At 37.5% G+C, this 23934-nt stretch overlaps 1 protein-coding gene across 38 annotated transcripts in view; it reads right to left on the reverse strand.

The window, feature by feature from the left end:
* The window catches only part of Mbs (Myosin binding subunit), a 235886-nt gene that overhangs the window by 113669 nt on the left and 98283 nt on the right, over positions 1–23934 (reverse strand). For 25 of the 38 annotated variants that reach the window (XM_067105133.1, XM_067105138.1, XM_067105134.1 and 22 more), the window contains exons 2-7: positions 19529–19659; positions 15452–15570; positions 12552–12711; positions 4069–4213; positions 1573–1694; positions 410–504 (exon numbers count right to left, since the gene is read on the reverse strand). In XM_067105133.1, coding sequence (XP_066961234.1) covers positions 410–504; positions 1573–1694; positions 4069–4213; positions 12552–12711; positions 15452–15570; positions 19529–19659 — 772 coding nt within the window. The remainder of the gene's footprint in view (positions 1–409; positions 505–1572; positions 1695–4068; positions 4214–12551; positions 12712–15451; positions 15571–19528; positions 19660–23934) is intronic. The other 13 variants (XM_067105139.1, XM_067105137.1, XM_067105132.1 and 10 more) reach the window with 1 other exon arrangement.

Consider the following 23934-nt stretch of genomic DNA (forward strand, 5'->3'; position numbering starts at 1 on the left):
GTGCTAAATTGCCACTCATTACAATACTAAATTTAGATTCATTCATGTGATGTCCATGACAGTTCCCACATCAAACTCAGTTAATTCAACCTGTTCCATTCAACTTGGTTTCACACTTACTACATTAAAATACACAACCTAAATATTTCAATGTAGAACTGCACTAGTTTCACATAAATTTATCTTTCATATGGAAAAATGCCTGGCCTTTCATTACCAAGTACCTCAATCTAAAGAGAATATACCTCCAATTCTTCTATAAACTCGGCAAATGAAGCTGTGGCAATCAGTACCATAAATTACCCTAACTCTATCCCCTCCTAAACTAGATAGTTGGTTTAAAAACTGTCATATATTAATATTAATACAATGTTAGATATTAGTATGCTATCTACAAACATGAACTCACCGACATCTGACGAAGACTCATCATCTGACGTACCGTCTGATTCTCGCAGGTCTTCCCTCTCCTTCTTATTACTGTGTTCTCGGTGGGGTGAAGTTCTGTGAATAGTCAGTGACAAAGCAAGTGGTAATTCTGGATTCAAAAGTGAAATACTGTATATTATGCTCCGAGGTTGTAATATTAAGCTAGCTAATATTACAAAATCTTTTAGGAACTTGAATTATAAAAATTTGTGCCTACAAACTACAAATCAAGTTATGAAAACTATTCTCTATGCAATAAAAAAACGATAAAATAAAAAGTCTGAGTATAAAAATATTTCTATTAAAAACAATCATGAAAAATACTGACATTACATTATCATCTTTAAGCAGCTCAACCACACCACTAAGTAAAAACACTTAACTCGCATAGGGTAGGCCTGAAGGGTTAGTTGTTCATTAATTAATCTAAATTTTATTATATAATTTTTGTTGCTTACAAGACTGATAAATTTAAAATGAAGACTGACAAAATTTTTTTAACCAATTTATTTAGTTAACTTAAGTCATTTCCTGGTGGTTGAATCTTGGATATTCACATAATATTTTATAATTATGAATATCTATAATTTAATGTTGACCTGCATTCTTTGCATGAAGTAATCATGGGTCAAATTTGTATAGCTAATTCAAGGATAAGATAAACTACTATATTTTTGTGTGGTGTTCTTTTTGGTTTGATGAATACGATAATTCAACCACAAGTCTAAAACACATTTTCTTGAGCCTGATTACTAAAAATTAAGGTAGATTTGTAGTAATCAGGCTCAAGAAAATGTGTTTTAGACATGAAATTACCACTGATGGGAATAGTTATATCTGACCTAGTCATAGTAATTGCAGCTTTGGCTGCTTTATCTACATTCTTGTGTCCCTTTATGCCCACGTGGGCAGGGATCAAATATAACAATACCCAAATGAATGCTAATTATAGTCTTAAAAAGCTAAGAAATTAAAAAAGAACTTAAAATTAAGATTAGAGTTAACTAAAAATGTGACATCTAAAAAACAGAACATTTTCAACAACAATAAGCAAAATATCTTTCATATGAGTACATGTATCCTATAAATTACATGACAGGAGTCTTGGTTAATACAGGTAAAAAATTATTACAAGAGACTTACTTCCGTTTTCTTGGAACCTGCTGTTTATTTGTATTAACTAATTTAAGTGCCTTTTGTTTCCTCTTCAGCTCATCCATTAATAGCAATAAAGTACTATCGGCAACATCATACGCAGTCTGACCCTGTTATAGGATAAAATTTTTTGTTTATATAAAACACAACACATTTTTTCAGTGCACACATTCTTAGTAAGCTGGCTTACTTCCATTTATGAAATCGAGGTCACACCAACCTTTACATCAGGAAAGAGAACATCCTTATTGAGCACCAGAGCCATATGACACACCACATTACTTTACATTAAATTGTGAAGCATGAACATACAGAATGACTGTTGGGTAGGGAAAAGGAAAATCACACTACAATTAATAGTTTTTTTACTGCAAAAAAAAAGGCATAAAAAATTTGTCAAACCCCATTACTTCTGTTCCCTAAACTGCAACTGAGGTAGAGGATGAAGTCTAAGACTTAAGAATGAAGATGAAATTGATTAGATGTCAATCCTAATATTCCATGAGGGTCAGGAAGGAGAGTAAAGATCCAGAGCCTGGATGACAACTGTTCAGGTGGCCAGAATGCCACAACATAGGTTTGTACTTTGCAGAGGATAGGTTCAAAGACACCAAGAATGCACCTATCATTGCAAGAGCGAGTTCTTTCTGTCCTTATGAGTCACACCTCAAAAGAAAGTACCAAATGAGTTAAAAGAAGGATCAGAGGGAAGAAGAGGATAAGGAAAAGATACCCAAGTCTTTGAGTTAAATCTCAAAGGAAAGATTGAGTACGAGCAGAAAAATATCTCCAAGTGGCTGCTGGAAAAAAATATACCCAGTATGAAGAAATAACACATGGCAAGGAAGAGTATCAACCTCAAAAAGGCCAGCAAGGCAGGGATAGCAAAGGACAAGACCATGAAATTCTGCACTCAAGAAGACTGCATCTTAGCCATAAAATCTGGAGCATTAGACAAATCCACTGAGGGCCAGTTCTCAGAGTAAGTAACAATGTCTGACGAGGCAAGCAGCTCACTGACAGACTCTGAGGAGGCAACAACCATATATACACCGTCTAAGTAGTAATCTATCACTGAGAGGCTCATAAGTCCATGTTAAACTCTTCAGGATCAATCCAAGACCAAGCAAGTAGGTCGCATTGAAGCCTGGAAATCTATTAATAAAAATTTTAGTGGAGGCCCAAAATGTGTCTGTAAAATCTATAATTCATGCCTCCATGGACAAATATGTAAGATGGGGCTGTCCTGTAATCTATAATTGAAGGACAGCTACAGGTAACTAAGAAAAAAAAAAAAGGTCTGAAATTTAGGCATTGAGTGCAAGAGTACCCAGCTGGTTACAGACAACAATAAATTTCCTCTGCATGCCTTAGTCAAGGTTAGTTGCTGGTGTCCTGTAAGGTATAGATGATGTGGTACTTACAAACTCCAAAAAACCTTCCCTCTCTGAGGCCATACTGGGTAACGACCACATATGATGTTATGACTACAGATGGACCCTGTGGAAGTGAGGATGCTCCAGGGACCACCTCCTTCACAGGGGAAGAGACCTGGGGAATCCTACTGGGGTCAAAGTGTTGTTATAAGGATCATCAGTGTGACCCACAACATCTGCAACTAAACTAGAACCTGCCACAGGACACTGTAAAGAGAAGAGGTAGACCTCAAGCCCATACCAGCTTGCAATGTTGCATCTGTTGCCAATGCTAGATCCAGTTAAGGGAAGCAATACACTACCAACATGTGCTTGAGCAACTTACAAACAAGTCAATGAGAGAAGACTCACAATTACCCAATAGCCTTATAAACATCCATGTTAGAGAACACTCTGAAGACAAGACCTGCTTAAGGTGCGAGACCAAATATCACAGCCCTGTAATGGAAGCAAATCTTGTAACATTTCTTCTACCAAAACAAGAATCTCCACTAACAGAACACTAACTCCCTTGATTCCTGAGGTAGGCTACTACTGTCACGTTATTGGACATTGCGCACAACCTTTGAGCCAAATTCCCAAAAGTCACTGAAACCAAAATCAAGATATTAAAAATACAGAGAAAACCAAGTAAAGAGGAACCCTTGTTACCCTACATCTGGACTATATTAATATGGTGGAGGGGGAAAAACTGAAATATGGAAAGGGCAAAAAATAGAAACTAAGACAAAGGAAAAAGTTTGTAGAATGATAGTGTTACAAAATGCTTACCAGGAAAGCAATGTGGAGAAGCTATGAGTGTTACAAATCAAAAGACAGAAGGAGGAGTAAGATGTACTAAGGATGTTATTCCTGATACAATAAGATGCTGTGACTGGTATTTCCTACAAGGGAATAAGGTAACTTACCAGTTGATGGGCTGTAGTGAACAAATGATAATCTTTGCAAATAAAACTGACAAAACATGAAATACAGAATATATAAGATTAAATGGTTCATTATAAGCAAATTATAAAAGAAAAGGAAAGTAAAAGACCAGGCTACCTACCACAAAATTTTGTTTGTCCATGTCAGCCATGTGTTCACATAAAATTTCTACAGCATCTCTCTGACACCAATGTGCTGCTGCATGAAGTGGAGTCCAACCATCAAGATCTTGAGCATTGATATCTGAGCCTGCTTCTAACAATAAACTGAAAAAAAATACCCACTTTGTAAGTAAAGATCATAAAAATGACATTTTTATGATGAAATAAAGTTTTATATATGCTTACCAAGTAATTACATAGCTATTGGTTCCCTAACCTACAGCAGCTTAAAAATATGACATTTTTATGATAAAATAAAGTTTTATATATGCTTACCAAGTAATTACAGAGCTACTGATTCCCTAACCTATAACTGCTTAAAAATTCAAAATTCGCACGGTGGCGCTGTTATCGTTAGTGTGTATGTGACAACGTCCCGCCCACCATCCGGGACTCGAGGAAACAACCCAGCGGAGAGCTCAATTCGTTTTATACTCTAATGTCCATGCAAGGGGAGGAGGGCGGGCTCCAATCATGTAATTATTTGGTAAGTATATAAAACTATATCATAAAAATGTCATTTTTATATAAGTACTTGGTAAGTATATATAAAACTATATCATAAAAATGTTATTTTTATATAAGTAACTTACCAAGTAATTACATAGCTGATTCCACATTGTAAGGAGGGAAAGAGCATGGACATATTCTACTCCAAAGCATTAAGTAAGTAATGAATTTGAATTAGAAACGCTGTTAACATTGAATAAATGTTTGTTGTTTCCTTACCTGTTGAGAGAGCTGCTGCAGGTAGGTACTGTTTCTGGTCAGCGCTTCTCTCAACTTGTAGTGGACATGGCAGTATAGCCAAGGGTCGCCACTACATTATTGGGAACTTTGCAACGGAGGAAGTACACTGTATGCTGACAGTTTTAAAAGATGCCCTTGCCCTGGGCAAAGACCACAATACAAAATAACAACACTACCACCTACACCATAAGATTAAAACCAAAACCCAACCATTATCAAAAATAAAGTACCAACTGGTGGGTACTCCAGGTACAGTGTACCCCCAGGCTCCCAACGACTCAAAACCTTAAGTCAAGACGAGTGGATTGCAAAGGAACAGATAGATTCCCTATGCTTCCTCTCCCAGCACCATGCCAGCCATGGATGAAGGTCCTAAAGTGCTACAATTTTCAAACACAATTTCTATATCCTTGACGTAGTGTGAGGCAAATATGGACTTGCATCTCCAGAACGTCAACTGTAGGATTGAGGAATGAGACAAGTTGTGTTTAAAAGTGAGGGAAGTTGCGACTGCCCTATTTCGTGAGCCTTAACCTTAAGCAAAGGAAAGGCTTCCTGGATCTGAGAGTGGGCTTCTAATATCAACTCTCTCAGAAAAAAGGATATGGCATTTTTGGAGAGCGGGCGAACTGGGTTTCTTACAGAGCACCAAAGGTTGCTTGAAGGTCCTCTAATCTTTTCTGTCCTCTGAAGATAGTACCCAGGCACCTCACTGGACAGAGAAGTCTTCTTCCTCAGGTCCTAAGATATCCATAAGGTTCTTGATGATGAAGGATCTAGGCCAGGGTTTAGAAGGGTCCTCGTTCTTTGCGAGGAAACCAAGAGAAAGAGAGCAGACTGCATCCTCTTGTGCAAAGCCTATTCTCTTGTCTATTGGCTGTAACTCGCTAATACATTTCGCAGTAGCCAGAGCCACTAAAAAGAGAGTCTTTTTCATGAGATTCCTGAGGGAAACAGAACAAAGAAGTTTGAACTGAGAACCTGAAAGCCACTTCAGTAAAACATCTAAGTTCCAGGAGACATTGGAAGAACTTTCTTTCTTGGACGTATTGAAGGATTTGATCAGGTCAGTGATATCTTGATTAGAAGACTGGTCCATTCCTCTGTGGTTAAAAACTGAGCTGAGCATCGACCTATACCCTTTGATGGTAGAGGTCGATAGCTTCCTAGCAGACTTTAGGAATATCAAAAAGTAGACTATTTGGCTTATAGATGTCTCAGAAGTGACGTTATGGTGGCTGCACCACCTTCTGAAGACTGTCCATTTTGATTGGTAGAGCTTTGTAGAAGCAGCTTGTCTGCATTTCGCAACTGCCTCTGTAGCTTATCTCGAAAACCCTTTTGCTCTGACGAGGCGCTTGACAGTCTGAAGCAGATAACCCTTGGTGGAATCTGAGAAAGTGGGGTTGTCTGAACAGAGACTGTTTTTGTGGAAGGAGTCTTGGGTAGCCTACCAGGAGTCAAATCAAGTCTGGAAACCATTCCTTATTCAGCCAAAATGGGGCTACAAGGGTCATGGAGGTTCTGATGCGTTGACAGCTTGCTGATTACTTCCCTGATCATTCCAAAAGGAGGGAAGGCGTACACATCTAATCTGTCCAGTCCAAAAGCATGGCGTCCGCTTGAGGATCCAGAACTGGAGAGCAAAAGAGGGGAAGACAATGGTTTCTCGACATTGCGAAAAGATCCACTGTGGGTTTGCCATACAGTTTCCACAGGTTATTGCAGACTATTGGGTTTAAGGTCCATTCGGTTGGAAGGACCTGTTTGAGGCAGCTTAAGTTTTCTGCAATTACATTCATTCTCCCTTGAATGAACCGGGTGACAAGAGACACTTGGTTCTCTTCCACCCACATAAAGAGATCCTTCGCCGTCTCATACAGAGAGAAGGATTGAGTGGCCCGTTTGCAAATGTATGCAAGAGCTGTGGTGTTGTCCGCGTGTACTACAATCTTCTTGCTGAGGACCAGATCCGAGAAGGATTGAAGGCCCAGGTGAATTGCTCTCAGTTCCTTTACGTTGATGTGAGCACTTTGTTGTACAGTAGTCCATGTTCCAGAGACTTCCCGACCTTCCAGAAGGGCGCCCCAGCCTAGATTGGAGGCATGTAAATAAAATGGAAGGTCATCCTCTTTGATTTCCAACATAATCAGGAAGATGAAAGAGTCTGGTTGGGTCTTTCTGCACCAATTCGCTTTGAGGAAAAACTGAGCGGGCCTCATGTGCAGTCTGCCTAGATTTACAAACTGCTCTACTGAAATGAGGGTCCCCATAAGACTCATCCACTACACTGCCGAGCAGGATGGAAGAGAAAGAAACTGACCGACAGTCTGAAGGTAGTTCTCGACTCTATTGGGTGACAGAGAAGCCCGAAAAGTCGGAGTTCAGTATCATCATTAAATAGCGAACCTCCTGAGAGTGTGTCAGAAGGGATTTCTTTTTGTTTATGAGAATGCCTAACTCCAGTGTCAGGCAAAGAGTTCTTCTCAAGTCCTCCGCACACTTTTCCTCCTCTGAGTGGGGATCTAGCACTTCTTCCACTGCTCCTTTGGAAAGAAGGAGTTTTACTTCTTGAGAGAGGGCCAAAAACTTCATGGAACCTGTTGAATATGCTGTCAAGGCAATTGGAGATGTAACTAAAGGAGGAGTCTTTATGAAAGGAATGGAGTAGCCCTCCTTGAGAACCTTGATCACCCAGGGGTCTGCTCCTCTGCACTCCCATTCCTTCCAAAAACGTAGAAGTCTGGTTCCTACCTGGGTGCGGAGGACTAACTTCTCACTTCTTGGGGTTGGATTTGAAGGAAGACCTCTTAATGGGCTTCGTAGGAAGTCGCAAGTTGATCTAGGTCGAAGCTGGGTCTTAGCTCTCCCTCCACAAAAGGGTTGAGACCGAAGAGGGGAGAATGATCTAAATGTGGAAGGCACAGGTTCCTTATGACATCTAGTGGACTGAGATAAGAAGTCAGAGGTGGACTTACTCTGCGTGGACTGGAGACAAGAAGTCAGAGTAGGACTTACTCTGCAAGTCCGAAAGAATCTCCTTTACTATGTGTTGAAGAAAGAGGTGAGACTTGTCTAAAGCTGGGAAAAGTAGAGCTGACTTCTGAGTCGGCATGCCTCCTTTCAAGGCGAACGAATACCTGAGCTCCCTCTTCTTAAGGTAGCCCATAAAAAATAGGAAGGCGAGTTCTAAAAAGCCATCTCTAATTGCTCTGTCTGAGCATGAAAGAACTCCTAGCCAATCGAAGGCAAAATCTTCACCTAAATCAGGACAGTCTTCAGTCTTCCTTGATATCGCCCCAATGGCCCAATCTAGGAAACTAAATATCTCAAACACCTTAAATATATTCTTGATAAGGTGGTCTAGTTCAGCTAAGGAAAACATTATCTTGGCCAACAAAAAGGTCGTTCTACGAGATGAATCCACCAGACCAGAGAAGTTCCCTTGGGAGGAGGCAGGAACTACCAAGGAAGGAGCTTCCCCAGTGGCACAGTAAGAGTACCTCATCTTCTACAGTTTGCTGGGCGGAAAAGCGAAAGTCGCTTTGCCCTGTTCTCTCTTAGCAGCCAGCCAGGCTTGAACTTCTTGGAGAGCTTTCTTCGAGGAGGAGGAAAGAACTAGCTTGGGTAATCTGGTACCTTCTAACGAATGCTTTTTCATGAGGAAGGTAGAAGCTGGAGAAGTAGGCGAAGCAGGCATGAAGAAGTCATGGTAATTATCCAAGAGGAAACGCAGAAGAGAATAGTAGGAAGAAGAGGGAACCATATCCTGAACAATATCTTCCTCCACTGGGCGCTCTAGAGCGGAAGTTTGGCGCGAGACGGAGGGCGCCGGGCGCTCATCAGCAGTATTCTGGCGCGAGACGGCAGGTGCTCATAAGCGGTATTCTGGCGTGAGTCGGTGGGCACCGGGCGCTCATCAGCGGAAGTCTGGTGCAAGTCGGTGGGCGCTTGGGGCTCGGAAGAAGACGGGAGTTTAGAACGCTTATAGCGCTCAGGACTGTCTCTGAAAAAATGAAGAAGATGGGCAGGAGAATCAGGCAGGACTTGAAAACCAGGAAGGTTGTGGGCTAGTCTCCTGTACAGGTAGTGTTCGAGTTAGGTTAATTCGCTTTTACGATGGGGTTAGCAATTAATATCGATACGACAATATTTTGAATTTTTTTAATTTCGCACGCGACTGGTGCAGGCAACAGCAGACAATCAGGCAGCGTACAGTGTACGACACGTTGGCCTGAGAGGCTGGAATAGGTATATACATAAATTCAATGAGCCGAGCAAGTTGTGTAGAAAGTTAAAATAGGTAAATTGTTCATTTGCAATTTTTGTGCATTTGTAAGTAAACTTTAAAACTCAAATCTGTATCAGTACAGGTAGTGCTTGAGTTACGATAATTCGATTTTCAATATTTAGAGAATATTTTTAAATTTCGCGTGGGCGCAGGCTGCAAGAGAGACCAACTTACAATAGACCAACTTCTTTTCCTCTACTTCTTTATTCCATCTTCTAGTTAAAAAGTTAAAAGAGAATAATAAAAGTACTGTTAGTAACGTTATACTCTTACGTAAATGCGTACAGCCATAAACCACCGAACGAGAAACTGTTGTTTTGCTACTACCCGAATCAGATAACAACTGTTCTCCTTGTATTTCAACCATCGTACAGTTAAACAATTACCGTTAGTTACATTACAAATGACGTTAAGTACAACAGAACTGACATATTTTTACATTATACCCTTATTCGCTTTGGAGAAAAGATCGGCAAGGATATATACTGCTAAATTTAAGCTGCAAGTTGTAGCTGAAGCTGAGAAAACAATGTTCAAGCTACTAATGACTATAAATTATCATGTATCGGCAACATGAATGAAACTCGACCGTAAATAAAACTGGAGAGAAAGTATTTTAATCAAAACTACTGGGCATGAAAGAACACATATTACTCCTGTTTTCACGCCAATAAAAGCTCGTATTATGATGAAATCAAGAGAAAACAGCAAACGGAATCTTGATTTTTTTTACACAAAACAACCATGCCCCCAAACAGCCAGCCACCAACGTCATCTATTTACGAAAAAAATAGCTAAATTAATTTCACAACGAGACGTATTTAAGTTATATTTCAACTTAAAAACACTTCGTGTAACGAAAAATATCCTCGTTCCATATAAATAAAGTATCTAAAGGTTCATTTACGCTAACTAGAAGCAAGAAAAGCGCTCTGAACTGAGTTAAATGTGGCGAAATAAACTTACCGCGCAACCAACCTCCAAACCAAAACATTGATCGCTATGATCGCAATTTATAATGCAAAAGCAATATGAGAATATATACAAAATTATTGGATATACTGTAGTAAAGTATAACTTTTTGAAAGATCCATGGAAAAGATGCACATTCGTTATGTTGATGCTTGTATAATACGATGTAAATATGTGAATATAGAGTACAGTATAATGTAGGCTAGGCTACCGATAGACTAAGTCTTGTTTATTATTCAATTTCTCTTTATACTGTATTATCATGTCAATCTGCATTTAACCTGCAGAATTAGCTGATATTAATAATTACTATACCATATATGTACAGAGTATACTGTGTAGTGTAGGCTAGGCTACCATATATGTATAGAGGGTACCGATTACCAGTGTTAGTTAGGCGATATTTGAGTTGAGATACAATTTTTTCTACAAAAGATGGGTTTTTTTGGAACCTAACACCACTGTAAGTAGGGCAATACCTATATCTCTTGACAGCCAGGGGAGAAGAGTCGCTAATATCCGCATATCTCTTGAGCAGGAGTGAAGAAGAGTAGCGATATGGCTTCTTGTGTGGACTGGATGATTCAGAATCAGAAGAAAGGTGATGCACAGGAACGCCTTTCCAATGGCATTTAGTCGAAGCCTGGAAGCGCACAACAGGCTCGACAGAAGGGGCGACTGCCCATGGGCAAACCCCACTAGCCTCCAGTATGTCTTCTCCCCGGTGCGGGGTGGGGGAGCGGGGCAGTGACCTTTGTCTAGGAGCACTGGTGGGACGGACAGCCAACTCCTCAATATTCACAGCACTATCACTTTGCACTGCACTGTCAACACTTATATTTTTCTCCATTAGAGATTTAATAGCTGATCCCATTTCCATAATGGTACTAAATAACACAGTAAATTTCTGATCAAACCTAGATTCTAGGTTGGCAATGGCACTAACAGCAGAATCATGGAAACCTGGAACAGAAGTAGATGGTAACATAGGAGGAGTTAGGATAGGCAAAGGAGGAGGAATTGGAGGAGTGGTAGTTCTGTCATCCCCTACATTTTCCAAAGGAATGGAATTTGCATTAGCCCTACTTTCAGCCCTAATGGCTGCTTTCCTCTTCTTATCCCTTTCTAATTTCTCTACATGAGATTTCAAGGTTTTCCATTTCTTAGCCTCCCAATCCTGACACTCTATGCAAGTATTATCCTTACCACATTCTTGCCCCCTACATTTAGTGGATTCTGTATGAGAATCGTATGAAAGCTTAGTTAGCCTAGTTCAACAATCTTCAGAACAAAAGCGATTACTAGATGAACTGGAATCCGACATCGTTAACTAAATATACTAAAGTTAACTCAAACAACAATTCAACAATGGCAGCAAGCCTCAAAGCAACAAATTCTGAGTACTTCACCAAATTCATGTAAAGAAAAGCCAAAAAGCGAAGAAGCAGCTGCGTGAAAACTTCCTATGTTAACAGGAAGCCGGCAGAAAACGAATTGAACTCTCCACTTGGTTGTTTCCTCGAGTCCCAGATGGTGGTCAGGATGTTGTCACCTACACACTAACGATAACAGTGCCACCGCGGGAATTTTGAATTTTTAAGCTGCCATAGGTTAGGAAATAAACAGCTATGTAATTACTTGGTAAGTTACTTATATAAAAACACACATTTCAACATAATCATTTCCACATTTTGTCACTGTTTTACTCTACATGCTACAGAAGATAAGCTGTTAAATATTAACAACACTGCAAATGAACTCTAAAGTGGGGAATTCAATATCAATAAACCTTCATATGTATATTCCACTGCTGGACAAAAAATATAATTCTCAATTTCAGAATCCTAAGTTTCACATTTAATATATTCTGCAGCACACAGTACACAAAGTACGGTATATAAAACCAAGTTCAGTAATAACTTCAGCAATCTATGGTTTCAATCAAGTTATCAATACAGCAAAACAAATATACTTTAAGCAACAAAGACTACAGACACCACCCTACTTACGATCATTCAACTTACAAACATTAAGATACAAAGAAACAGGATCACAAATTAAAATTGTGTTCGTAGCGCTCCCCTTTGCCACCCATAAGTTCAAATTTTGTTTTGCGTGCGTATTCTTTACATACAGTATTCTATATACTGTGTACTGTTTTAGGATGAAAAAACATACAATGCTGTACTGATTTTATATCATACTGTACTTAAATAGCCATGAACAGTACAGTAACCAACTTAAACAATTCAACATACAAACGGCCGTCCAGAATGTAACTTGTTTGTATGTAGGGTGGTGTCTGTATTCTGTAAGTGATTATGAAGCATATTCATATTAAAGAATGGGCCACAACAAATTTAAGCAGAAAGAGGAGACTTCCCTTGTAAACTGTATATTTTACTATGCAACTGAAAACCATGTAATTACCTCATAACTTTAGAATAACCTTTCGCGGCAGCCACATGTAACGCTGTTGCTCCTGTCTTTGGATGTGGTCTGTCTGCCAAGAAACCTGCAGCAAGCCACCTCTGAGCATCCTCCAACATCATACGTTCCTCCTCATTTCTTGATGCATCACAATCAATACCTATGAGTAAATCAAATTTGTGGGAGAGGGCAAAAACCTTAAGAATTGTAAGGATTGTAAGTTATTAATAAACTAGGCAATACCAAACCAGCTTTTACTTAACCCCTTGTGGACAGGTAACCATACATTTTGAACATATTTTGCAGGAAAGTGCTCAGATCACTTCCCTGGACCATAAATGACTCATGGAAACTTTTACCCCAACTTTAATAGCTAGTCATACAGGAGAGAGAGCTCAGTTTGCCTTGAGGTGTCATAGGGGGAATGCTGTCCAAAATTCCCATCCAATGACGTCTTGTAAATATTTTGCAATACATATACTCAGAATTGTTACTGATTTTAGTTCTTATCTATTATGATATTCTGTGAGCTAATTATAATTTTACAAAATACAATAAGAAAAATATCAGAAAAAAAATCTTATAAATTGGTAAAATTAGCATATTTTTATGACTGTCATTTGGAAACGTGACCCCACACAGAGTTGGAAATATTCACTTTCAACTTCCCTTGGAAGGTACAAAAAAATTTCATAGTTTTTTAGGTTAGCCATACTTAAATTTAGCCCAGTCTAGGGTATGCTTAATATATATTTAGCCTGGGCTGTGAGGGTTAAAATATTTTAACCTCTCACAGTCCCAAATAACTGCTAATTCTAATTTTCTCCATAAATATCCAATGTTGTGTGTGAAATTGCATACCAAAATACTATGAATTACACAGAAACTTATGAAATTTCCTTAAAAAAAAAAAAAAAAAAAAAAAAAACATGAGGAAATTGAAGAGGGGATAGTAAATCTAATGCCATTTATCAACACAGGAAAATTATTCAAAATCAGTATGTGTATTATGTACACAGGACACCTATGACCTATGCATAGGTTATATGAGCCCAATTCTTCAAAAGGTATAATTTCTTTTATGCAAGGTCTTCCACAGAAATAAAAACTAAACACCGAAATGAAACAGCTTGTTACCATAAGAATGCCACAGTTAAGATTTTATTATTTTCCTTTACTGTACATACACAAAGTACATTACTGTACACTGTGTATACATTAAACTATCAATCAGGGAGTTCTATTACAAGTTATAAACTATCAATCAGGGAGTTCTATTACGGGTTATCAGCCATGGATTTGAAATCTTTTTCTTTTAATATTACACAAAGGTTTGAATCCTTTTTTTCACATTCCATCTTTCTGTGCTTCACAAATTAGCAATGCAAGGTCCAGCCTTCAACTTCAACCCATAAGAACGTGTGCTCAATAATACTGTTCAGGGCTCTACCCTATTATCTCCTCTTCATTTGAAATTAAAAAAGTTCTGAAGACTTTTTTTTTTTAAATATACATTTTCAACAACTCTGAAATAATTGTTAAACAGTCTGGAATCTGTGTGGTGCATAACTGGATTGCCCAGGAAATTTCATAAAAGCCAAAACACTGCTCAATGAAAATCCAGTAGTTTACATGTACTTATTAATGTGAAAATTCTTACAATGTTAATGTTTTGCTGTTAGCAAAAATTATACAAAAGAGTAACAATGACAGCAGTGAAAATAACAACTACAGCAATGTCATCTAAATAAAATTGAAGATTACGGTACCTCCTTATTTTCAATGAACAGCAATTTTGTCCGTTTTGTATCATGCTACATTAAAAGTTATGCGATAAAAAAGTCATAAACTGCAAATAAACAGAAAATGTATCTTTCCTTTTTTTTTTATTTTTATTTTTATGACAGTTAAGCTTTCAAGCCAAGGACTGTGGTACTTGCAGCCATTCAACACTTCAGACTGTGAAAAGAGGACATTAGAGTGCTTAAAAAGCAAGATAAAGAGATCCAGAAAATATAGAAGATAATGTATACTACACAAGGATCTGAAGGTGGAACTGGGAGAAAACCCCACAACTGCACTAGGTAACAGAGGGTTGGAACAGCAAGATTAAAGAAAGGAAGCAGGAATGGAGGTAACATAAAAGGCTAAAAATGGGTCTATCTAGGCCCAGAAGGATGTTGTAAACACCTTTAGAAAGGCCTAGTGCATCATGTGAGGTGCACTGACAAAGCTGCTCCCCCACAGGGGTAATTGTTTCCTTCAAAATTTTAAAGCTTTGTTGTGAATTTCACCTAACAAATGATGAAATTGTGCCAAAAATTATTTTAGAGGACTTTCCAACTGATAATATTTTAATGTTTCCCAATGGCAACTAGTTAGCATACTTAATTTTGCAACTGTTAATATTCTAATGCTTCCTGATGGTAATTAGTTAGCATAGTTAATTTTTGTTATGTCATTGATGGCTAACTTAAAATTCTGAATAAGAAAGAAAACAACCAAAAACTAAAACCATACAATAATCTTTTTCTAAAACAGCTACACTTAAACTCAGCTGTAAAATAGAAAGAACATTACTAGCAACTGAATTATTTCCAAAGATTCCCATCGCACTCTTACAATATTAAAATTTTGTAGCAATATCTAATTCAGCATTTTGTAACACATGAAGCAATATCTTATTTCTTAACTACTCACTGCCTAGTGACCAACAGATTCTATAATCATGAAAATTAGACTCAAATAAGAGAAATATATAATGTACTGTGTAACAATTCAATACAGTATACAAATTGGAAAACTTAATGAACAAAAGTTAGCCCCTTACAAAACAGATGGAGTTGTATTTCACCTTTACTTTCAGTTTCCTTTCCTTCATAAATTTTCTTCATTCTTACCTCTACTTTCTATTTCCTTTTTTAATAAACTTTCCATTTCTTCTGAATCCGCTATATCGAACGGTAGATCACCATCATTATTAACAATGGAGAGGTCAGCACCCCTATCTATTAGGAACCTGAAATGGTGACAGAACTGTGCATTAAAAATATGCATAAGCAAAACTAGGAACCTGAAATGGTGATAGAATTGTGCATTAAAAATATGCATAAGCAAAACTAGGAACCTTAAATGGTGATAGAATTGTGCATTAAAAATATGTATAAGCAAAATTAGGTACCTGAATTGGTGACAGAATTGCACATTAAAAATATATATATATATATGCAAATATTTATATAGTTTATATATTTAAAATATACTGGTTACATTTAACAAAAACAATATAAACATAATACATAACTGTACATTGAGGAACAGAAGAGACTGCCTAACACAGCTCTCAAAAGCCACACAAGTTCAAAAAACTTGAAATGAAAAATAACATACAAATTGGAGAAAGGAAAAACATACAAATACATAGTTAACCAAATTAACATAAGCACACCCGGACATTACCAGGAAAGTTGTAAAATGTGCAAGAGTATAAATAAAAACATCTCACGTGAGTTTTAAAAAATGACGACTGATCTCAATATTATCTCGTAAGTCATAACTATTACGAAGATGTATCAGTAAAGTGTTTGAATTAACAACTCATCAGATGCGCCACCACAGGGATGAGCAATGAGTGTGCATGCAAGGTCCTGATTAAAGCAAAAACATATATCAAGCCTCAACCCTGAAAAACGACTGACCATGTAGCCCTCTGTTGCAACCCCCATGTAATACTGGATGTGAAATTCTTCTGTCAACTCCTCTTGGCTGACTTATACAGTCACTTACACTGACTGGATATGGTTTTCATGCAATTGATTTACGAGATGGTTTCCAAAAATTTCATGCAACATTAGAAATCTCTTGAAGTTACAAATGAAAATTCCTTCACATCTCTCCAAAATGAAAGATAAGAACAGAATTGGATTCCATTCTATTCTTCCTATTACATATCTAATTTCTTCTGTTTCATGACTCAAGCATACCATGCATTCACTTGGTCAACTTCCCTTTCCCACCAAAAAATCTCCCGATCTTTTTCAACTTAAAATCAATACCCTCAAAGTCTTTTAGAGAAGCCCAAGACCATCATCCACGCCACTCCTGGTCTACAATAAAGAAAAAATGTCTTATCTTCACATGCTTCACACTCTACCGCTCACCAAAATTACTTCCGTCTACAATCAATTGACACAATAGCCTAAAGTTAGTCATTTATTATTCCAGTTAAATCTGAGTCCCCAAACCATCTCTAGTCAGACACAACAATGACAAAAGTGTCAGAGAACTACTGAATCTGTACCAGTTTTCATAAAATGTCTGATTTCTCTCATTTAAATTTGCAGCAATTTTACCTTTCATTTACGAACGATACCCTCTGGAGAGACCAGAGTCTACAAACATGACTGAATTACTTTGCTGAAACAAACGAAAACAAAACGAAAACCCATTCAGTTAACGAATGAATCATTTTGTAAATACATCTAGAAAAAAAGACGATCAAACCTCCAGCGGACAAGAAGAAGCTGAGAACGATGTATATTACACGATAGTTAACCTGTTATATTATAAATTACATATAGCATGCAATGAATAAAAATCGCCACGGGAAACAACAAGGGAAGCGCTATTGCCAACCGGTATATCAATAGGATATTTCACGGGGTTTCAAAAAGATATTGCGCGATATCCTTTCTGTTTTCAGGTTTAAGTTTTCGCCGACGATGATATCAACGAAGGAAATATTAACAAACGTATCCTCTTATCAACGGGAGATCATAGGAATCGGATAAATAGTAACGAAACATACTTCTCGTTTATGGAGTAATAAAGATAAAACTTTTTAACAATATTTTTAATCTTAAAATTATACGGACTTTCGTACTAGGCACATCTTGTTTTGTAAAAGCGCAAAACGTTTCGATATGCACTGTAAAAGCACGTAAGTTCTAAATCGTTTTGCTATAAAAATAAGTCTTTTAAAAGCAGCTTTTCTTTCAGTAATCAAAACATGATTTCTTCAATAATTGTTCCTCGCAATTTCACCGACTGTTTTGATCTGCGTTGTCCAGTAACATACAATATTTCTAAATCGCGTGCAAATTTTGTCAATGTACAAAATTCGCGTTTCGATGGTGCAATGCTTATCCCACTGACTACGGTACACAACAGTATGACCTAAATAAACCAATAGCCGTCAGAGATAACTGAAGACAAACAAATAACGACCGTTAAGTCAACAAAGGCTCTAGCCATCCCAACGCTTCAAACAGGATATTTCGCAACGTTTCGAAAGGATATCAACACATGACCATCCTTGATGACTTCGTGCTTAGCGAATTCCGTTAACGCCAAAATTTCTTGTAGAATGACTATATAACCTTTAACAGCCGATCTATCGATGTAACTTCCTGGCTAAAGTCTCGCCCTTTCACCTTCCTTTTCCTCCTCCTTGGTTTCGTCGAACTGAGCTAGAAAACAGCACGATTTTCCCGTCCCACTACTCTCTGCATTTATACAAAATATTAACACTAACAGATACTCGTAGGGGTATTAGTTCAGTGCATGCGGCTGAAATATGAAAGTGGTGAAACCTTATCAATTAAGAAGTTGACCGCCCAAACATTTACGCAGAATTATAAGAAAAAACAGTACATATTTTTTTTTAAATATCAGCCATATAACGAAAGGGTAACGACAACGCGTATGATGAGAAAGTTTTCAAGAACGAAGCCAAATGTACCCTTATCTACTGAAATACTTAAAGGGAAAACGTCAATTTTTCAAGCGCACGAGTGTGAATCCATTAAAACTCGCTCAGAATAAGTAATTCTTAAACAAGTCAACAAAAGATACTATCCAGATTTCCCGCTACACTCAAAAACTTAATCGAACAAACGTTGACTTGATGACCTTAAATGCCGAAATTGAATGTCCACCAACAATCTTCTATCCCGCGAGCGGCAATGGCAGCGACAACCAAAGGATCGAGTGAATCGCTGATGAGGTTACTCATGTGACGAGTATGAATGTCCTCGACTCAAATAAATTCGTCGCCGGCTGTGACCCGAACTCGCATCCTCACGAAGTGATGACACCACTTTATCCTTACAACAACAAACGAACAAGCTAACTAATAAAAAACATACAAAAACCGTCTTTTTACTGCAGTGTCAATTCATTTAAGCTTGGAAATATTTCCAGGCACCACCCTATGTAAAACTTTTTTTTTTTTAAGAATTCGCCTCCTAAAAATATATGGTGAAAAACAAGGATTAAAAAAAAAACTTTAATAAACAGTCCAATTCTTCCATTGTTTATAAAAAAATATCCTTCATTTCAACACTAATTAACCAAGAGAATTAAGAAGTTTTTTTATTACTAGAATAGAATCAATAAATTTCAACCGCCATACAACATCGCCTGCCAACGAGGTGCGACGCCAAGTATCTCTATATTTTTACATAAATAATTTACAATATGAAATGTGAGAACTGACACTTACACAAAATAAACCGGCTTTTACCAACAGCAAAATCATTGAAGTTAACAGCACAGTTCGCCAAGTAAATTAAAACACGCCAGGAAAGATGTGCAAAATATAAAAACTCCTGAACTACTGGATATGTCTTTTTTTTTTACTATAATTTTCTTTAACACAATAATTTATGCGATTTTTAAAATTTACATTATTAAGTATCAATGCCCACTTCCTAAGGCAAGTTTAAGGAAAACGCCATTACTTAAACTACATAACTTAAACTAAAGAATAAAACGCTCCTTTTATCCAAAAGGAAATTAGGAAATCTAAACCAATAAATACTAAAATTTCCGCAGATGAATTGACTATCATTGAAAACCCCATTCATTACATAATAACAAACACACATACAACACGAGTAAACTAAACAATACACGCTCTTTTTTCCACAACAAATAAAAAATCTACAGCCTGTAATTTCTGCAATAACTGAACTCACTTTGCTATACTGATAAAGCCACAGGAGGCGGTTGCATGGAGTGGGGTCCAGCCTTCCATGTCTGCCCGGTTGACGTCCGCCCCCTGATTCACCAAAAACTCCACCATGTCGATGTTATCATCTATACACGCCTGTCAATGGAAAACAAAAGAGATGACAATTAGCAGATGTGGATTCTATATTACAAGGTTAGGAGTCAAACAAGAACCCCAAAATTACAGATTTTAACCAATAAAATGCACAAAACATGAGCCTTTCACAAACGAAACACAAAAAATTAAGCGAGCTTAAAAGAAACTTAAAATTAATAATTTTCAATGGTAGCTGGTGTTAAAACTAGGTCATGGTCGCAGCTAACACTCCGTATATTAAGTATGGTATAAAACATTTGATTTCATGGGTTGTAACGAGGGGAGGGGACTGTAAATCGCACATTAATATTACACAACAGAATATATATAGACGTCCACAGCTACAAACATTAAAATACAAATAAATTCATTATAGCACTAGAAGGAATATATAATTAGGACTCCATGTTCCTCAGTGTGTTCGAGGTTACCCAAATCGAAACATAAGCGCCCCAGGGAGGCACGAAGGGATGGTGGCATACTGCTTATTAAAAACTCTTGCAAAACACTTAGGTAAATGTTGATACTAAAAGTCAAAATAGTTAATTTTAATAATAGTAATAATGACAAAAAACATAATAAATACTTTGAAATTATGAGAAATAATGTATTCTTGTTTATCATACCGCTGAGACAAGCGATTGCTGGGTTGAAAGTTGTTTTATTGAAATTTTTCAAGAAATACTGCTAATGTTTCATTCGATCAATAGAGTGCAATATTAAGACTATAAAACACGATACAAATTACAAAGAACGCAAAGGTAACTTCTAGTACACATATTATAAATACATTTGGAAACAATAAAATCTGGAGTAAAGCTTTACAAAAGTAAAACTGGAACATTTCTTCGGAGTATCATTTGCTGAAATTTGAAAGTGAAAACATGATACATATACTTCACCTCACTGAAGCTAAACTTGTGATACACAAAAAATTATAAAAAATTATATACTATTAAAGTGCTTCACCTGACCTATCCGAGTAACAGCTGACCCCCATAAAGTTACGCCTTGTTGTCCCATGAGATAACTATCTTGTCAAGCAGGTCGTTAAAGTTGCCACGCTTCATACTTTAAAAAAACAACAGAAAATTCTCATCTAAAATTTCCGATGGATATGTTCCAATGACTAAAAAAATACCAAGGTAAGCCCAGCATCATAACTGATCCTAAGATGCATCGTAACATACAATGGATTTGCTTGCAGACTTATATTTCACCCCTCCAAGGAAGTGAACTACCGCGTCGAGGCCTTCCCTGTAAGGAGTCAGACGTCACTTATTGCAGTTATTTAAAGATATGATGTTAGATCCGACTTTAGAATTTTATAGAAGGTGCCAGAATGAGTTAAAACCGCACCCCGTATTGGGGTCGCTGAAATGACAGGTCGCAATGTCTTTTGGATCGTTCGACCGGAAGTCGAGGAATTTGTCACACTGATGGTTGATGTTTGAATATGAGTAAGGATTATTTGTGATGGCCGAGATGCAGCGAGAGATTACACGCTGAGGCATGAGAACCGTCGCATGAGTTATGATGGCTTCCATGGATCTTGGTTGTATTCGAGGGAAAAGGTACCCGATTTTAATTGGTATTTTGGTAGATTTGGAACCAAGGCCTCTTGAGAGAGAGAGAGAGAGAGAGAGAGAGAGAGAGAGAGAGAGAGAGAGAGAGAGAGAGAGAGAGAGAGAGAGAGAGAGAGAGAGAGAGAGAGAGAGGGGGCGGCTTGGTTCTCAGCTTTCACAGTGAAGAGGTAGTAGAAGCCTACTTGAACCCACAAAAGCAAAACACTCAAGGATTATTATTTGCCCACTCTTCCACTACGCACGCGCAAAACAAACAAATAACCACACACAATTCACCACCTCTTGTCATGCACAGTATCGTATACCGCAATATTCACTCCTGATGCGAAGTGGACACTTCTGCAAAAAAATAAGTTGTGGTAGAACTCTGAATCAACAACAGGAATCCGAAAAAAGGTATGAAACAAAAATATTCGGGAACGCAATATCTATCGAAATATTAAATTCGTCTTAAGTTCACGAACGTTCTTAATGCTAATTATTAAGACTCTTACGCTTAAGTAATGGTATTTAAAAAGAATAAACATGCTTTCCTATATAAAGGCTACCTAGTATACTGTATACAGTACTACTGTCCCATGATTATTATTCTCGGAAGACCTACCCTCTTATTCCTCATCCAGTCATCTTACATAGAAGATATTTCTAAATCTGAAGAGTATTTTATGCACAGAATTGTTTTGTTAGGCTTTACCGTCCCATACAAACAATGATTTCGATGTGACCATAAAAGAACTTCAAGTAAACGAACCTGCAAAGTTCGCTGCAGAAAAACTTTTCAATGACCGTCGAAGACATCAACTCGGGACGGAACTTGAGGAAAGAGCGCCCATTCCATTTCGAAAAAGATCTCGAAAACGGGAGGATGACAAAAGCAGCCCCATGTCAAGAGCTATTCATATCCCCCTGGGGAGACGGTGTGTTTGTTTGTACGCCAAGAGGGGAAATGTCTGTAGGTGGGTGACGGGTGAGAGGAAGGAGGGGCAATGTTTAAAGAAATCTCTAACAGCGCCGAGGCGACAATTATAGCAAGGCGGAGGCTAAATACAGCACAGAGATGGCATTTTTTGTTTTAACTGGAGGCAAAAAGGAGGAGCAATGAAAACGGGGAAGAGTAGTTGCGCATGGTGTCAACGCTCTTGGCAGACCCTGTGGGACAGATGGTACTGTGGGGCTTTAAACGAATAAGATCATGCACCTGCCACAAGGGCCAGAGAGGTTAAGGGAGGCTTCAGGCTAGAGAGAACGGGGAGGAAAAATGAGCAGCGCGGCCGACTAGCAGCAGTCATACGTGGCAAGAGGGGAGGGGAGAAGACGGGGAGGCTGAAGAAGACCCTTGTGATAAGGTGATTTACCTCGCAAAAGCGGAGAAACAGATCTAACACCCTTACCCAACCCTTGCAAGGGATTTAAGAGCCAAACGTAAGTGATGCCATTTCATATCTTTCATGAACAATTTCCTCACGACGCGCACATGCATGCAAACGCGCGCGCGCACACATTCAAACACATAAACAGTGTGTGTGTGTGTGTGTGTGTGTGTGTGTGTGTGTGTGTGTATATATATATATATATATATATATATATATATATATATATATATATATATATATATATATATATATATATATATATATATATATATATATATATATACCATATGAATGATACTGATAAAGATGAACAGATAGATAGATTGGCTGACGTGCAATGTGCTGATATTGATCAGTCAGCAGCATTAGCTGATAACTGTAAGTGGAAATATCTTACAATTTATCACGACTGATAATTAAGATCATTTACTCCCATCACAACAAGCGTTATCCGCGAGAAAAAATAAATACATAACAAATTATAGAGAAATATCTATTTACTGCTTTCCGGGGTTAAACTTTGAAGTTTAAAGCTTTAAGATCTGACACACTAACAAACTGAAGATGACGTCACAAGATCTAAAAATAAAAAAATAAAATATTAACTGGAGAAATATGAGAAACTGATATGGGAGATAAGTCTTAGGCTGCTGATAAGGTACCTCTTGAGTCCCAAATGACACCTATGACTAACAGATGAGGCACTTATTGATTCAAAGATTTGTCTGTTTATTTACATTACCCTAGACCTCAAATCCTTCGTATTCTAATAAATACCTTCCAATACATACACTACTGGTACACACACACCCATTTGTTACTACTAAGAAGTTACGTTCAATTTAAACAACCAAAAAGCTAGATATACTAAATTCGTAACGATTTCACGACAATTACAGATTAATTTTAATAAAAAAATAAATTTCATTTCAAGTTTATTTCACAATATAAGTCTTTGATATACAACTGCGCTGACATTCAACTTTCTAGACAAGCCTTAAAATCCCGACAGAAATTTCTAAGTTACACTTTCAAGTAGTTTAACGTCTCATAACACATTTAAACATTATTTTCAGTCGTCAAGGATACTCACATATTACTCCAGGCTTTGTTGAGTACCTACGCATATAATCTACAATTTAAAATTTTGCATTATTCATTTCCATGCCGATTTGGGGTCGATGTCAAAAACAACCAAAAACAAAGACATAAATGCTTCAGTATTTACTGGAATTTCAGAAATTATAAGTTAAAATTAATACACAACAAAATACGATTATCCTTACTAAACCCCATCTACAACCTTTCGCAACCTT

This window comes from Macrobrachium rosenbergii, chromosome 6, assembly GCF_040412425.1.
Source record: "Macrobrachium rosenbergii isolate ZJJX-2024 chromosome 6, ASM4041242v1, whole genome shotgun sequence".
In the NCBI taxonomy this organism is placed as follows: domain Eukaryota; kingdom Metazoa; phylum Arthropoda; class Malacostraca; order Decapoda; family Palaemonidae; genus Macrobrachium; species Macrobrachium rosenbergii.